The following is an 18109-nucleotide window of genomic DNA, read 5'->3' on the forward strand; positions in this document are numbered from 1 at the left end:
AATTGCAGCAACTTTATATTAGAAGCCATATGTAAGCAGTCAAGACAAAACAGTAAGTAAATTAACAGACATAAAAGCACCCCCAAATATTTACTGTCTTTTTTTAGATTCTAATTTTACAACTCACAGTTAAGTTGCTCAACTGACTTCAGATATTCAAGCCCAGAATTCTGTCTCAGAAACAGCAGCATTTCTGCAAACACTGCTTCCTGTAGACGCCATCAGACATATCCAGTGTGCTGTGGCCAAAGCAGAGCCTATCAGGCCTGGTCCCGCTTTGTTTCCAAAAGAGTTCTGCACTATGTTCACTACTGGACAGTTCCCATCTCTACACATAATGTTTGGGTTTATTCAACATTAGAAAACATTTGGTAAACTATTTAAGTAACAATATTTCAAGTAAGTTACCATTGTGCTTCCTCAGTTTAGCCTTTTTTGATGGCTTTTTTCTTTTTTTTTCTTTTTTGGCAGACAAAGGCTTCTATTTCAGGACTTTGGTCTGTGATATTTCTGACAACTTTGTTACACACACAAGCCAAACATCTAATCATGGCAGGAGATAAAACCACAGCTAAACTGGGTATCAGATAAATATTTACCTATGTGTATTTCTGAACTGACCAACCTAATTACAAGATCCTTCACTATGGTGAATCCCACAGTCCCCACCATCACCCCTCAATTTCTTACCTTTGCAGTTTTAATATAGTGGCTCAAAACCTCAGCTCTTATTTTTAAGGTTTGTGCATGAAGAATCTCTCTGACTACCCAGAAGCTTACCTGGAAAAGAAAACAGGCCTTTTGAAACAGAGCATCAATGTTACACGTTTAGTTCTGTCATTTCACTGGCAATACATCTCACAGTGTTCAAGTTCCTTCTACAACATATGAATAAACTTAGAGAATTCAAAAAGTTACACTACCCTATGCCTACCAATAACACAGACTTTAATAAAAGACCTGATTATTTTTTTTCCACAACTACAAAACTGCACTACTCAACTCACAGATATCTTACAGTTCACTGACAATGGCAAATTCTCAACACTACTGAAGAAACATACTCAGACTGGAGACTCTGCACACTAGAACTTACAGGAAGAATCCTATGCTGCAACCTGGAGTTTATTATTCCTAATCTTACTGATGGCTAAGTCAATTCCCAGCTAATACAAAGCATATTATTAGTTTCCTTTGTTAAGTTCTACAGTGTTGGCTTACGAAAGTTGTCATTATGTTCAGTATAGCACAAAGGATGCCAGCTGCTTTTATTCACAAACCCTCACCTGCCTCACAAAAGCTACACTTTGAAAACGTTTTGATAACATTTCCAACTTTTTCTCTCCCCCACCTCCATTCTCATCCTCCACCCTCTTATGCTTCAGCACAAAGAGGAATGATAGAAAATACATTTCTTCAGATATGCAGTAAAACAGTTGGAAAGAATTAGCAAAAGGTAGCAAACACCACAGCTTTTATTCAGGCACCCAATACAGGTTAGGAGAAAATTCACAAATTAGCAAGATACAGCATAACTGCTATTTACAAAACTACAGAAGAAATGTATGCTCTCTTATGCAAGGAGCTGCCAATCTGTCATGCTGCTGATTTTTAAAATTAATATTAAACCACTACTTGTAAACTAACATTGTGTTCATGCCCAAGTTCCTGCCAAAATTTCAATTTAAAAGAATAACAATAAAAATCCTATCTATCCTGTTTAGCTCTGCACAGTATGCCAAATCTTTACACATAAAAGGACTGAAAAATGAAAATAATAGCACAAAAAATAAAAAAATAAAGCTACTTCTCCAGTTGAATTTGTCTGATCTGATGAGAACTGAGGTGTCCTAACACGAGGTCTGGAACAAGAAACAGAAGAACTACCCAAAAAAAAAAAATCTAAAACCCTACAAGCATCCTACATCATTGCTTCCCTTTGGTCTGTTTATTCAGGGTCATATCAGCCAGGAAAGGAAGAAGTTGTAGAGCTCAAGTTTTCTTTTTGCCTTAAAAAAAGAAAATAACAACAGCAATAAAAAAAAAAAAAAAATGCACCAAAGTGTCTCCTGAGAGATTGTTACCCTCATGAAAGTAAAATGTGGTTCTGTGCAAACAGCATTACTACAAAATATCTAAGTTCTCCTGAAGTATTCAACAGTACTTCAAAGTATTGTCAAAATAATTTAGACCTCAATGTGATGTGCTGCTGTAGTTACACACTTGAGTAAAACTACACCCTTGAATGATCAAGAAGTTTCTTCAGAGATGCTTTCCCTTTGAAGAACAAAGAAATCTCAAGTTTTAACATCGGTTTTTGCATCACAAAGAATCCCATAGAGACAGTGCACTCTAACTTATGAGCCTTTGGTCAGAAAAACAGAGTTGGGTGAAATAAGAGATCGTTTGCAGTAGGCCAGATTAAGAAACTCATGCTCAAAGCATGGAACAATGCTTCAGTATGTTCATGAGAATAGAAAAACAAAGCATTTGGCACGTTGGCCTAAACGTCTATGGAAGTTCATCAGTCTCACAGTGACACAGACCCTGTACCACACAAGTACTCCTGTTTATTCAATGAAATCTGGTTTCTGTCCCAGTCCCAGCCAGACTGGGGTCTCAATGCTTCCAAGAACTCACAAAGAAAGCAAACAAAACCAACTCCAAACCTCCTCCTCCGCTTTGGGCTGTCCAATGCCTTCAGTGAGAGTCAGCAGCGGGAAGAACTAAACTCCTGACCACTTCCACTCCAACCACCTCCTTTCCTCCTTCATGCACTTTCATTGCTACTGCTATTGGTTCTGTCTGGTCTATTCTATAGCGCCTTTATAAAGGCACCTCATTTTTCCAAATATTGAAAAATAAACAATTTAAACAAAACCTTTTGTTTCAAATCAGCCACACAGAATCACATTGATATTTTATTCAGGTTCTTTCTTCACATTAGCAAAGGACAGTTCCAAAAATACTGTGGTTATTTGCTGTAAAATCCTCTCACTGTATTCACATCTTATTTCCCCCACACTGTCCACCCACCCAACAGTTAGATTCCGCGCAGCTTTTGGGTATCCACCTCTTTGATATCAGCTCAAGACAGCATTTAAACCCTTACTTATATTTGTGTATTAACATTCTTCCCTGTTACCACCATCATGTAAAAACAGAATCAACTTCTGAATGCATTTTTCCTCAAATCACAACAGCTCAAGCATTTTAAACCATCCTTTGCTTGCCATATCTGGAATACCAGCCTACCTACACTGGCTCTTTTAAGCTCAGTAGAGAACAAAGGTTCAGTAAGTAGGTAAACTTGACAATTTTGTACACGGACACATTTTTACCAATTACAACAGTTGTATATTTTGATACAACTAACTTTCAGAAAGAAAGCTTCAATAGACAGGGATCACAGCTTTAAAAGAATTATGTAGAGAAGTTGCATTCTTTTTTTTTTTTTTTTTTTTTTAAAAGGAACTTAATAGCAGATGTGCAGATCTATGCAGTACTGCATCACAACACATGCTTTCAGAATAAAAGGATCCTGGCATGAAATGATTCACTGACTTCTCTTCCGTGAACTCAAACTGTTTTTACAGGCACCACATATAATTATCACATAACTAATGCTGGAAATACACTACTTCATTCTCAGTAGACTGCAATCAACTGCACATAATTGTTACTGTTTCCAAAATGCTATCAGCAGATCAATTTGCTGTGAAGCAGCTGTTACTGATTTAATGTTCTTTTTACTTACAATGTGAGAGCTGTTCAAGGCTCTCTTTTGGCAAGTTGGGGGAAAAAGAAAAAGACAGATGCACGATGCATATTTAAGCTCGGTGAAATTTAAAGGTGAGCTTAAGAGTTTAAGAGGTGAATTTAAAGGTGAGATGAAATGGATTTGTGGTCAGTAAAGCCAAGAGTTAGGATGATTTTACTTAATGTATTTTAGCTGTAAACATTTGTACCCCACAAGTAGGGCAGGTGCCCAACAGGAACTGCTTTCAGCTGAACAAGAACAGAGAAGGTAGACCAGGCAAAGAAGACAAAAACTTGCTGCATTGTGTCTTCTTATTCCAGCTGCTACTGCCTATGCTGTTTGAATTCTTGGCTTTCCACTGCTCTCCAAAAGATGGCAAATCTAAATATAAACAGTACTATTGAAATGAATGACTCCTCCACAATGACACATTCTGAACCACACCACATCAAAAGTTATCCCAAGTACTGTCTCAGTAAGCCAAAAACTGAGGTACTAACATGAAGAATTTCAACCTGCAACTGAAACAACACTTGCAGCCTTTTGATCTCCTCTCCAGTCCCAGCACGTGAAGGTAAGACTGATGACTTTTCCTTGGTGCCTGAATAAAGACTGATGTAAACTTCCTGCACATAGTATGTCCCTTGGCCACCAAAGCTGCATGCTGCACTTTCTCAAAACATTGGCTGGAGGAAAACTAATCCACCTCACAAGCAGTCGCTAAGTACTTGGACTTGTTTCTTCTATTATCAACTCTCTGACCCTTCAAAGTAGCTTCTCCAACTGGCTGATAAGAGTCACCTATCAATAATTTTTCAAATGACGTTAAAGAGAAACAAACAAGAAAAAAAAAAAGAAACGAGAAAGAAGGCCTAGAAATGTCCCCAAATCTTCTGGCTTCATATGTAGTCAAAGAGACAGACCAAGAACCGGAACATTTGAATGCAACAGTGCTGACAATGTGAAAAACAGACAGAAAAGCTACTTTCCTTGATCCAGCTGATTTACTGGTGAATGGCAAGGGCTTCAAGTACTTACCACCCACCTGATTAAAGAGAGACCCTGGAAGATTAGCTCAGCAGCAGAGCCCCAGACTGGCCTGTCCCAAATCTATTATTATCCACAAAACTCAAAGACATGGCAAAGATGCTCTTTTATGAATCTTTAGATTTTGTATGAATCTTTTATATATAATATATATTATATATATATGTATATATATATATATATATATACAGAGCACTCTTATTTTAGGGATTCCCCAAAGACAACTTCAGATTACTGACAATGTATTTCTTTTGGATGTTAAAAACATCAATAACAGGCATCTGACTGATAGAATCTTTGGAAGCAGTTGATGCAGCCAAAACCCAAAAGGGAAGTGAAAGTTAGGGACAAATCACAGAATCATAGAATGGCCTGGATTGAAAAGGATCACAGCAAACATCTGGTTCCAACCCCCTGCTATGTGCAGGGTCACCAACCACCAGACCAGGCTGCCCAGAGCCACATCCAGCCTGGCCTTGAATGCCTCCAGGGATGGGGCATCCACAACCTCCTCGGGCAACCTGTTCCAGTGCCTCACCACCCTCTGTGATTATAACAAAAACTTTCAGATGATTAACTCTGCTGGAGGCCACAGAAAAGAAAACCTTCAAACACTAAGAAGGCTCTCAAAAATTGTTAGTGAAGACATCTTCACCTGACAGACTTGCACATCTGACTTCTATGACTGTACAGAAAGCACTTACATAGGGTCAAGCTTACCTATAAACCTAAAGCTTCTGATTAGAAAATTTTCAGCTCTATTTGCACGCAGCATAAAAAATGTCTACACAAAGGATATCTGAAGAAACCCACAGGCAGCCTCTCCTTGCATCAACCTGTCTGTATGTTTATTGCTTTTCTGATGACTGCTCCCTTCCACAAGACAGAGTTCATAAGCAAATCTCAGCCCCTTCCTGACTGCATCATTACTGGTGAGGCCTTCAGATGCCAAGCCAAAGGGGCAAAAAGGGAAGGCAGAGAAACAGCACAACAGACTCTGCAAATAGCAGCTCAAAGCTCATCAGACTGCTGCATTTTATTCAAGGTTCTCCTCCACCACATGGAAAAAATTTGAAGAACAAGAACAGACCTTTCAATCTACTGAAGCACCGAACAAACTCAGACACTACAGAACTTTGAGAGTCACCTAGTTTTAATATTTCTTCTTGATCTGTCTTTCAATCAGAAGTTCCCTGAAACAAATGACGTGCAGTCGAAAAAGACAACAGATGAAAGTGCCAGTCACAATCAACAATTATCTAACAGGCACCATGGAATAATGAAAATACAAAGTTCCCTTCAGCAGTTAGCAAGGCTTTCTAGAGAAACGGGACTGTGAACTGTTATGAAGAAAGGTGTTGCAGAAAAAGGCAATTATTTCTGGTATTGTACTCTCTATTGCATGCACATTGACATTTCTGTATGAATCTTTATAAGAATTCAGATAGAACAAAGTACTGCACATCAAAAGTCGATAAACCGAGCAAAAAAATTTGGTAAGCACTCTGCAGAAGAAAAAAACATTGCAATAACCTTTGAAAAAAAAAAAAAAAACCAGCTAAAATCTAAATTGATAACAGAACCAAAAGCATAAGAATGAATGGGAGACAAGATAACATTACAGCAATAAATGAATGGAATTTTGCTAGATGAAATTTCTGTGTGTTATTCTAAGAACACTGCATTTAGACGTTTTCTAAACATTATTTAGATGCTACTAAGATGTTAATTCCATTGTTAAGATCTTTAACAACTACTTCTAAGTCACAGGTATCTTCCGCTGGCTCTGGCCAACTCTACAAGGCACACCTCCCCTCCCTCTGTCCTTAACATCTTTGACTGGTTAGACACGTTTAAACTGTGGCTCTGTAATGACAGAGTTTGCAGACAGTTAATTGCTTATTCTCATGACCTGGCTTACCCTCCTCACTTCTTTCTAAGAAGTATATTATACCAATTCTTTAATATGTTTCAAGTTAAGCCTGAGGAACCTGGCTCTGCTCAGCCTGACTGAGAGGGGATGTGATTAAGGTACACCTAAAAGAACACAGGAGCAAATGGATGAGGTCAGACTCTTTTCGGTAGTGTGTAGTGACAGAACAAGGAACAATAGCCTAAAAGTTCAACACAGGAAGTTCCATACTGATATGGGAAAGAAATTCTTTATGGTAAGGGTGACGGACCGCTGGGACAGAATGCCCAGAGAGGTTGTAGAGTCTCCTTCCACGGGGATATTCAGGACCCAGCTGGACACTGACCTGTGGGACCTGTTGCAGCATACCTGCTTCAGCAGGGAGGTTGAACTCAATCTGCTGAGGTTCCTTTCAACCCTTGCAATTCTGTAAAGTTGACTGTTTAGCTAATTTCTGCAGTTCTTTGTTATGTTATACCAAGACAAAATTGCAAGTAAGGTAGTTGAAGAACACTAATGTGGCCCTTACTACAAAAGCATTTTGGAATATTGAGCAAAACAGTATGCTTCTTCAAAGAGACAACTAATACGAACTGAGAGCACAATGTTGGAATCTGGTTTATCGGTGTAGAACTAGTCTCACACTGGATATATAGTAACTTCTAAGGCTAGACCAGGAAAATTTCACCCAAATACTGGGTGGGGAGGGAACAGATTTGAGAAGATGATGTTACAGTCACAAGAATTTCAAGACATAACATCATTTCTTCAGTCAAGAGGTGAATCAGGCAACTTCTCCAAGCCCACTCCCAGACACGTACTTTAATCATTAGATGGCTAAGTAATATTCTAAGTGTAGATATGTGATAAAGCTTGGTCAAATCCTGAATGTAAGCAATAATGGAAAGTGTGAAAGCATACAACAGAAGATTGCAAAAGTCAGAGGCTCAGTCTGAGTTTGAGATGATTAACAAAGATGTCCAAGATTCTGGGCACAGAAAATAAATAGGTCTGGAAAAGAGCTTTTATATTGGAGACGTTATTAAACATTTACAAGAGGAGAAAAGAGGGTAAGAGAATTACTTCATCTGAGAGAAAAAAAGTATTAAATAAAAAGGCATTACAGTTTTGAGATGAGGTTGGCTAACTACATAGCTGCAGTTCTGCAGCTTTAACAGAGGAGAAGGCTAAAATTGAAATCTTGTTTTATACAAATAAATTTTTAAGAAAGCCACAAGTCTCAAATGCATAACTGAAAAATTATGCAAAATAGAGAATTAAAAAATAAGAGTTAGACAATTGATGTTTTCTTAAATTTGCTCAGAATCACCTTAAAAAGATAATCATACTGACAAAAAGCTCTTATTTCTAGGGACAAACATCTAATGAAGCAAAAGACATATAATTAACAGAAGGAAATACCTAATTACGACTCCAGAAATCCTACATAGTAAGCTTTTGATGTGAAATGATTATTCCCATCTTTATGAAAAGGGCAACCAGTATGTCTGGGAAAAATGCTTAATATTTTCCTCATTTTATTCATTAGTAGCTGCTATTAAAAAAAAATCCAAACCCAGCACAGCTATTTGTTTAGCACGTGAGCCGTGGTCTTTCTGTACTAGCTGAAGATAATGAACTCTCTTCAGCAATTATTTGCAATTTTCAAATAACCAGCTGTGATCAACAGCAAGTGATGTGCCAGAACACTTAATTCACCAGATGTTTTAAACATATACATGTAATTACAATGAATTTAAAAAAAAAAAAAAAATAGCAACTCACATGATTGAATCTTCTGGTGAAAGCAACTGCGTTTGGAGCAGAACTATACTTCTCTTTTTTATTCCAACCACAGCTTGCCAGCTCCTGCAAGAACAAAGATGAGAATTCACTTTTTGCATCTGTGAGTGTTCAGAGCCATAACCAGAGAGGGAAGCATCGCAAAAGTTTCAAAATAACAGAGCGATAACAAGTTGAGATAATAAATACAAGAGTGGTACTTTTCTTCTGCAAACTGAAATTCTGTAAGCATTGCTTCCAAATGGTTTTGAATTATTAGATTTCATCTTCTGTTGAATTAGACTTATTTTTTTTTTTTAATTCAGCTATTATTAAAAGCCAAGGAAATAATTCAAGATCCATTTAGCTAGCACACAAAAATACTGCTGTAAGCACGAATCTGAACTAGGGGGAGGAGTGTCTTTTGTCTTCAATTACTTTCTGAAGATATTTAAATTTAGATTATAAAACTCATTACATCAACCAAGACACGTCCTGTTATTTTCACTTGGCATGCTGCATTGAAGAAATACCAAATTGGTCATCTTCTGCAGCAACAATAAAAGAAGATCTACTTCCAGTTTTCCATTCCAAATGAGCCAATTTGACGTGAAGCTGAACAGTCAGCATGTAAGAAAGATTTATGGAATAAAATGGTGCAAGAGTGTTTGCTTAAAAGGAAAAAAAATTAAAGCTACTTCATTGCTGTACTTGAGCTGCAACGCTTCCTGTCTGTGCAACTTACACAGCAGTTGGGCAATGACACCATATTCACTGTTATTTACTACCTTTTAATTTCAATACAGCATTTTTATCTGGGAGCCTAAAAATCTAAATTTACTATTGAGCTCTTCTATTCGTACACAGTAGCACACAGAACAGACCCAAATACATTCAGCATACAACCTACTCAGCAGTGCCAGTTGAAACCATCAGGAACACCACTCAGTACAGAGACAGCTGAATTATCAAAGGAGCATAATAGCAAAGCACAGCCTTTAGTTTTCATTTATTTATGCTTTCTCTTCACATCTTTCACTTCAAAGTGCTCTCAGTTTTATTACTGTATTGATAACCCCTTACTGAAACCACTGTTACACCATACATGTCAATTATATCAGTTAAGATAAAAAAAATTCAACAAATAATTAATAATTGTGCTGTTTAATGCACGTTAAAATAATCTAGCATCTGAATATTCTAAGCTCTAACCTCAGAACAGCATGTTATCCCACAGAGTTCTGAGTTTTGTTTTTAATTAAAACTTCTTAACGTCTTTTCAGCCAACATCCCAAAGCTACTGAAGAGTCTCATGCCAGTTAAGAGAGATCTTCAGTTCTTCCACTCATTTAAGTCTGGCACGCTGGTCTGCACTTGCTAGAGAAGGCTGATGTTCCCTCCTACCCACAGGCACTAAGAAGAATGCATTCTCCAACTCAGCATTCTAGAGCCATTCCTTCAAATGTCACTATGAAGTGCCAGTACCAGCACCTCACAGAATCACAGAATCACCTACCCAAGAAAATGCTATCCTGTTCAACATAAAAACATGTGTGCCCATCTCCTCACACCAGCTCATCAGTGACTATGCAAAAGACAACCACGCAACTGTGAGCTGCTCCTATTGCAAAGAACAGGCTAAGAGTTGAGGAACCATCCAAGAGATCTTGGCTTGCATTCTCTGTCCCTCAGCACCCCCAGTGATGCAGTTTCCATTATAACAACAACAACAACAACAAAATCACAGCTTTGCACATGGGGAGAACACAAGTTGATTCATCCTCACTGGTACCTGATGATTACACTTCCTTAATAGCAGGAAAAGAAATCTAGTTGCTTTCTCAGGTTTAGACAAAGCATGGCAATTTGTTAATAATTCAGGGCACACCTTTCTATCATTTAAATTCCTTGTTACCAAACAGAAAAGCTGTGATGGTTAAAGATATAAGTGACCCATTGCTCTGGTACTGTACGTGTAAGGGTTGCATGCAAGAGTTTTGCCTCAGAAGCAGACCTGGTTTAGTTGGCTTTGAGGTTTTAATGACATTGATGTGATTAACAATAGTAGTGGTATTTTTTAAGCCAAATCCATTACCAAGAATCTTTAGACAGTATGTAGAAGTATAAAGATTAGGGCCCAATTTATACTTATATACTAATATCTGATGAGCACAGGTGCAACATCTCACTCAGACTGAAATGTACACACAATTATTTGAAAAAAAGAGGTCTCCCTGTATTTTCAATTTTAATTGCATACAGCTTCTTCTGACCTGAGAGCTAACCTTCACGCTCCTTCCTTTTCCATTGAGAACTAACACAATTTAGCAGCATGTGAGACACAAGGCAACTGGCCTCCTTCTACCTGTGAAGGAACACTGATGGACACATATTATTTACATGCTGTCAGTGCCTTCAGCTTCTTTATGCACATGTGAGAAGTACTAAACTAGCTACAGATATTTTTCACTGAAGGCATCATGTGACTTTTTCTTATGTAGCACAGATTTCTTAAAATGAATTTATTTCTAGATATATTCATCTACTCTCACAACATTTTCTTTTAAGAAGTTAGTTTATTTTCTTATGCTTCTCCCTTTTGTGGTATACACTAATGAGGTAAAACAGCCAACAAAATTAGATGTGTTTTCTTCACATTTCTTCTCATCTCCCAGTGATTTTCAGTAAGTTTGCTCATACAACATAAACGATGATACTGGAAAGGCAATGTTAAAAGAGCAGCAAGTTACAAGGTATGGAGTGCTGGCTTGATGCCACTATATCCAAATCATCTGATTCCTTGTACTCGTTATGCAGCTGACTGCTCATTCTGTACAGTGCTGCAAGCAGATTGAGAAGAGCAAACTACTGTCAAGCTCAAGCAGTGGAATTTCTACATTAGCAGAGCATTAGGACAGGATGACACGACACGACCTATATATAGCAGTAATGCTTAGCTTTAGAAGTACATGCATACAGGAAGTACTTCAAATAATCAGATAAAAAGGTAACAGACTTTAAAGATTTCAAAAAAGAGCTGAAAAAAGAGATATCCCACTAGAAGGACCAGGGTAAACATACCCTGTCAATCAAGAAGACTAAGGATGTCCCAAAAAGAGATCAAATGGGATGTCTTTGAAGGATTTAGGAGAAAAAGGGAAAAAAAAAAAAAAGGGGGAAAGCTTGCTGAAATCATGAAAGCGAAATCATTAAAACATTTTCAAGTACAGATCAAAAAGAAGCCTTTGAAAAAATCTGAGAGTAGACAAATGATGAAATCAGCAACCACAGCTAAGATATTTTCAGCAAACGCATTTAGTGGAAGCCAAACATTCTTCATTGACCCATACACAGCCAGTAAAATAGACTGTGGCACTCTAAAGGTGACTGATGAGCTGGAAGACTTCCACACTACTGACAACATGGATAATAAAATGAGAAATAAAAACTAAGCTTGAAAAGTGTGAAGCAATGCCCATAGGAAAATGCTAATTGTACCAAAAAAAGGAAGGATGAACAAATTTAAAATTTACAGTTGCTACAAAAATTCTGAAAACATCAGATCAATCCAGGCTGCAGTCAGAAAGGAATATGGAGTCATTTAAAAACAAAACAGAGAACAAATCATCCACATATTATCCCAATACATCCACAGATCTTGCATCTTGAATACAAGATGTGGTTACTCTCATTTTTCTTGTTACAGAAAAGATATGAATCAGTCAGAGAAACACAGGACACAATGGGATACAGTCTGAATTCATTTCCTCTCCTATGTAAGAAAGAAACTAAATGGAGCTGCTTTTTCAAATGAGGTCAGAAAAGATACAACAGAAAGGCAATGAAAAGGTGCATGGGACAGAAAAAGCAAATAGAACATCTACTATTGAACAGGAGAGCACAAGTTACATAGACAGTGACACGAGCAGCACAAATAAAGGCAGCATTTTCATATTACATACCGGAAATAACAGTAAAATATGAAGATCTACATATGATTGAGTTCAAAGAGTTTGATTAGCCACAAGTCAAGAAGAAATGCCCACTGTGGGCTGTTAAGCACAGTACATGGGTGCAACTTGCAGCTCCAAGTTTCCAGTTTATGAAGTTTATGAAAGATTTTTCCATGTTTAAATACACTATTTCTCATACTGTCTCTCAGTCTCTACTGCTGGCCACTTGGTGAGGCTAAGAGAACTGCTGACAGTCAGTCTGATGTTTGACTTTTTCCTGAGACAAAAGACATATTTCACTTCAACTCCATCATTTTTAGACATGCAAACAAAAAAAGCTGCCTAATTATCAGCTAAATTAAACTACACTTAGGACTGAAAGCATAAGTGAAGCAAATGTTATATGTAAAAGCATCCCTAGCCCTGATACACACTGTACAAAGATGCTAAAAATGTTACATAAAATACTGAACAAAGCTGATCAACTCCAGATGCACTCACTGTTTTGTAAGGTTGAGACAGCATTCCTGAATCTTGTTATTGTATAACTGGGCCACGTGTGCATGTGCTCTGGGAAGCATAAAGAGCAAAAGCACAGAAAAGCTGCCATATTCGTTAAAATAATATAATGGACAAATTGTGGTATTCAAGCTTAGGGGTTGCTATTTGGTTTTGGCTTTGATTCAATAGACACTGAGGCACTGGAGTGTGTCCAGAGAAGGGCAACGGGGCTGGTGAGGGGTCTGGAGCACAGGTCTTATGAGGATTAGCTGAGGGAGCAGGGATTGTTCAGTGTGGAGAAAAGGAGCTCAGGGGAGACCTCATCACTGTCTACAACTGCCTGAAGGGAGGTTGCGGCGAGGTGTGTCAGCCTCTGCTCCCATGTAACTAGTGATAGGACAAAAGGGAATGGCTTCAAGTTTGCCAGGGGAGGCTGAGGTTGGCATTAGGAAATACTTCTCTGAGAGAGTGGTCAGGCATTGGAACAGGCTGCCCAGGGGAGTGGTGAAGTCACTGCCCCTGCAGGTGTTCAAGAACTGTTTAGATGTTGTACTGAGGGACGTGGTTTAGTGGGAAATATTGGTGAGAGGTAGAGGGTTGGACTGGACGATTTTGGACAACTTTTCCTATCTGGGTGATTTTATGATTCTTCCTATCATATCTTTAATATATACTGAGATACACAACCGATTTTAAGGCAACAAGGCAAGCATTGTAGCTTATTTATTAAATACTTTGAAAAAAAAAAAAAATCACAAAAAATGTCAACTCAGACTATCAAACCACTTTTTTGAACACATCATCTGCAATCCATCCTATTAACTTTGCTTTTCATTTGGATCTATTAGTAGTTGGAACCTAGAATGTTCTGATCAGAATAGCCAAATTAAGATGTTTATCAAACAGACACTGAAAACCAGCTTCACTTCCAGCACTGGTTGAGCACGTTTAAATTTCCACTCCTCAAACAATTAGTTCCAGATATCTGTGTTAAATAACATCTGCTTCAGATCTATACAAACTGTAAAAAGATGACATTTACTGAACACACTTATGCTTTGCAATTCCCGAATGTATGCACGGGCATAACCCTTCTCATTTAAAATTGAAAAGCAAACCAATGAACAACTCACCTCTGGCTGAATTGCTTTAAATACGGGGACATCCATTAGTGTTATCTGACCCTGAAATAAGAAATTACAAGTTAATTTCAAAATTAACTTAGCAACTAATTGAATTGCTACACTGCAGGAAGACAAGTATAGTTGTTCTGTTCCCTTTTCTTTTGTGATTACATTTTCATCTAGTAGCAAGCCTCAGAGGTTTTGGCTCTCACCACACAGCCATACTGCAAAACTAAAGCACTCTGAACTTTATATTTAATAAGATAAACAAATCATGACAAATTATTCTCAGGAGCATAATCCTACAGTTATGTATTCAAGTCAGAGCTTGAATTTTTGTTTTCTATAAGGATTTACCCAAGAATACAAGGGTCTCACTTCAGTTACTCAAGCACAATTTCTCTTCAAACTATAATTTACACAGTTCTATTAAAAAAACACATAAAGCCTGCAGTTGATATTTGGACCATATCTGAACCACGTGAATAACCAAGCTAAGCAATTGTTCAGTTACAAAGCAACAGTTAAAATTAAACACAGCTATCTCACCTTCACTGTGTCAAAATCAGTAAGCACATTTTTTATTGTGAGATTTCTGTTTCGCTTTGAAAGGGGAAAATTAGGACTAGCAAAAACAGCCAAAGACCACGTTTGGCTTTCTCAAATGTATACAGAGCTTCACGCGAAGCTTTCACTTCAGGACTGTTGCCTGCTTTCAAATTCAAAGGAATAGATCACCTCTTCCCTGGCATCCAGACAGCACAGAAATTCCACTGCCATGCAAGTCAATTGCAAATACCCCTTTAACAATGAATCCAGAGGCTTTGTTCAGTTGTCCTTGCAGAAGAATTTAACTAGTGTGCTCTGGTTGAAAGAGAGCAAGTGCAAAGAGATGCACCTGCTCTAACAAAATGAGAATGCTTTCTCCTGAAACAATCACATTCACAGATTGCAGATCTCCTTCTCTTTTTAGATCTAAACTCAGACAACCAAACATAACCATAAAAAATTATCAATTTAACTGAGTCCATACTATAAACAATATGCTCTCTCAAACATGTCTGAATACCTTTGTAAAAGTGAACACTCTATGAGCTTCTACATACACAAGACATTCTTGGTCCCGTAACACAAACACACTCACATCTGGTATGAAGCACTAAATATATCTCCCATTTGTTAATATTCACTAACTATTTAAAAAACAGTTTAAAAACGAGTCCCCAAACTACCATCTTAAAATATAGTTTGGCATTCGATTGATCAACTGCAGTACCAGTCTCAACAGCAGCAATTCTATCATGCCTTGGAAGTTTCACTGAAGACGAGCATATCAGACACAGGTACCTCCTCCTGCAAGTTTGTTTCAGTGGCAGTGATTAGCAAGAGCAGAAATTCAGGACTATAGTAGTCCAAAATATTCTTTGCCTTCAAAATTAATTCTCTATTCCCTTGCACTCGGAGCAAGTACAGTAGAAATAAACAAATTTCTGCCAAAACCAAAGAATGCCTTTTGAATGTGAAGCAATCTAAATCAAGCTGCTTTTTTATTGCGAGCTGAAAAAGTGACTTATTCTTGAAGGAAACAAACAGTGACTTTTTGCACTGAAGCTGGAGACTGATTCAGCGTTAAGTTTCAGCATTGTTTTGTTTTTGAGGTCGTCGGGCTCACTAATGCAAAATGCCAACATGAAGCCTGTTTCCCAGACATGGAATTGTAGCTTACCACAAAAAGTACTGACAGCCCTAAGTCATTTCTGGCAAGGTAAGTGGGCAAATCTGTGAAAGCGAGCTGAGACAACACAAACTCTTCCAAATGTGGTTAATAAAGCTTTGCTTTTGAAGAATTCAAAATGCAGGCACAGGAAATACTGTTCAGTTTTCATGGCATTTCCCACCGTCTCCTAACTGGAGCAGATTAAGCTCAAGTTGAATAGGCAAAGGATGAGAACCCTTGGATAATGACTGAAGCACCACTCTGCCAAGAGCCACATCAAGCTTTATGACTTGCTGCCATAGGTGGAGGGTATGGCTGGAGCTTTGCAATCCACCAAGTATCAGAAACTTCTGAACATGTAATAGAGCACATTCTGGGTTATGTTATACTGTAGCTGGCTCAACAAATACAGCGTTAGCTTGTCAGTTTAACAGCATGCCTTCTTAGTGAGGAAATCTACATTCAAAGCTCTTCAGAGCAAACAAATGGGCAAGGCATGCCTTGGGCTGGGAAAGATGTCTGACAGGCAGAACAAATACACTTCTCCAGAAGTATGACTGTATTTAAAAAAGGAATGGGAAAAATCTTGTGAACAGACTTCTACAGTTAATAAGAGTTAAAACTAACAAGAAAGACATGTTCATAACAAACTTATTCTAAGAAAGTCGAAAGATCCAACATTAAGTAAGTGAGTTTTCAGAAGGAAGGGAAACCTTCATGTTTAGAGGTCCAAGTTTAGACTCTGGCTAAACAGATACATAATATAAAACAGGCAAATACAGAACACTCCAGTCCTGTAACATCAGTTTGCTGAACTCCATCTTTACGGCATGACTTCTAAACCATGGAAGCCTTTCAGGAAACACATTGTTTGAGGTAAATATGTGTCAGAGTATGTCACAGTGCTCCTCAATATAAGAAATGAATGTGAGAACGGAGGGAAGAGGTGAAATCAAAAGGATGGGCACTTAAGGTTAAAAGCAGCAGAGGGATGCTGCTGGGAAAACTTTCTGAAACAATTTGTTCACCAAATTTGGTATATTTTCAGATTTTTTGTTTGTTTGTTTTGTTCTAAGTAAAATTGAAATAAAACTTGTTATAAATATATATTACTGATATAAAAACATCCTCACAAAAGAAACACAACAAAAAAACCCTAACATTCAAGTGCAAATCCTCCTCACAAAAACAAGCATGCAAAATTACAATAGAAATGAACCAGAAAACCAATTTGTTGTTTGTGCAAAAACAGAAAAAGAGCATGAAAATGTTTTGCTTCCTAGGGCTCCCAAATTTCTGATCTTGATTGAATTGAACCGATTCATCTAGCTTGGAGCGTTGTTCCTTTCAGTTCTGATGCCTAAACAAATGATTACTTTCAGAAAAAATGCACACATTTTAAATAGGGGATGGTGTATTTGCATTGAAGAAAGCTACACCCACCACTACTCAGCATTAACTTTCATTACTAAAAACACCTGAAATAACCACTACGTGACTCCTAATAACATCACAATATAATATAAACAGTGCACAAAAAGCAGTTGTGAGAGTTGTGCACATCAGTTTGTTACACGAGGCAAGCCAGTAATAACCTCTGATTGCGTTCTCAGCTGCGTGTACTATAAAATTACACAAGCAATAGAAAACCCTGAGTTTACTCTTAGCTATCTTTACCTAAGCTCTTTGATTAGACTAAGACTGAGAAACTTCCTATTTTCTATCATTCCAGAAGTGACAGGAAGTAATTTCATCTATATGTTGTTCTTCATTAATATTGTCACTAGATTTAAGTTAAAAGTTCTAGAATATTACTAGAAGAGATACTATTTTAACATACAGTTAATGTACTTCCAGCCCCTGAACCTCTTGAGCAATCCTGCTAGGGAAAACCACCTTCAAAAAACAGCAAGTTGTCACCCTGCAGGTAGGACACAGGAACATTAGCTGGAAGGTAGCCCTCTGCTGCAAAAGCTGTGAGAGTTTTTCTATGCAGTGGAAAGAGACCATCCGGGGATGCACCTCAGCAACAGAGTTTAAAAATATTTAGCTCCCCTGGGTGTCGAGATGCTGGAACTGTGAAGAACTAAGGACTTCAAAATAGTAAAACGACAACCACAGCACTTCACGTGAAGGTATTTACCCCTCTTTCAGGCAAGGCTGTCACGCCGTACGTTTTTCATCCAGGTGAATAAGTCACACCTCATAGTGCTGCTCCTTTGCACACGCAGGTCAATGAAATGAAATGTTACAATGCTCCCTAATTCCTTCTCTCTCTTCTGTGAGCTCAGGACTGCCCTCCTGCCAGAACAC

At 37.9% G+C, this 18109-nt stretch overlaps 1 protein-coding gene across 3 annotated transcripts in view; it reads right to left on the reverse strand.

Annotated features, from left to right (window-relative positions):
- The window catches only part of RALGPS2 (Ral GEF with PH domain and SH3 binding motif 2), a gene marked incomplete at both ends in the record, with an annotated part of 85276 nt that overhangs the window by 58612 nt on the left and 8555 nt on the right, over nt 1-18109 (reverse strand). For all 3 annotated transcript variants that reach the window (XM_079535994.1, XM_079535993.1, XM_079535992.1), the window contains 3 exons: nt 691-780; nt 8505-8588; nt 14089-14139. In XM_079535994.1, coding sequence (XP_079392120.1) covers nt 691-780; nt 8505-8588; nt 14089-14139 — 225 coding nt within the window. The remainder of the gene's footprint in view (nt 1-690; nt 781-8504; nt 8589-14088; nt 14140-18109) is intronic.

This window comes from Tetrao urogallus (assembly GCF_951394365.1).
Source record: "Tetrao urogallus genome assembly, chromosome: 5".
NCBI lineage: Eukaryota > Metazoa > Chordata > Aves > Galliformes > Phasianidae > Tetrao > Tetrao urogallus.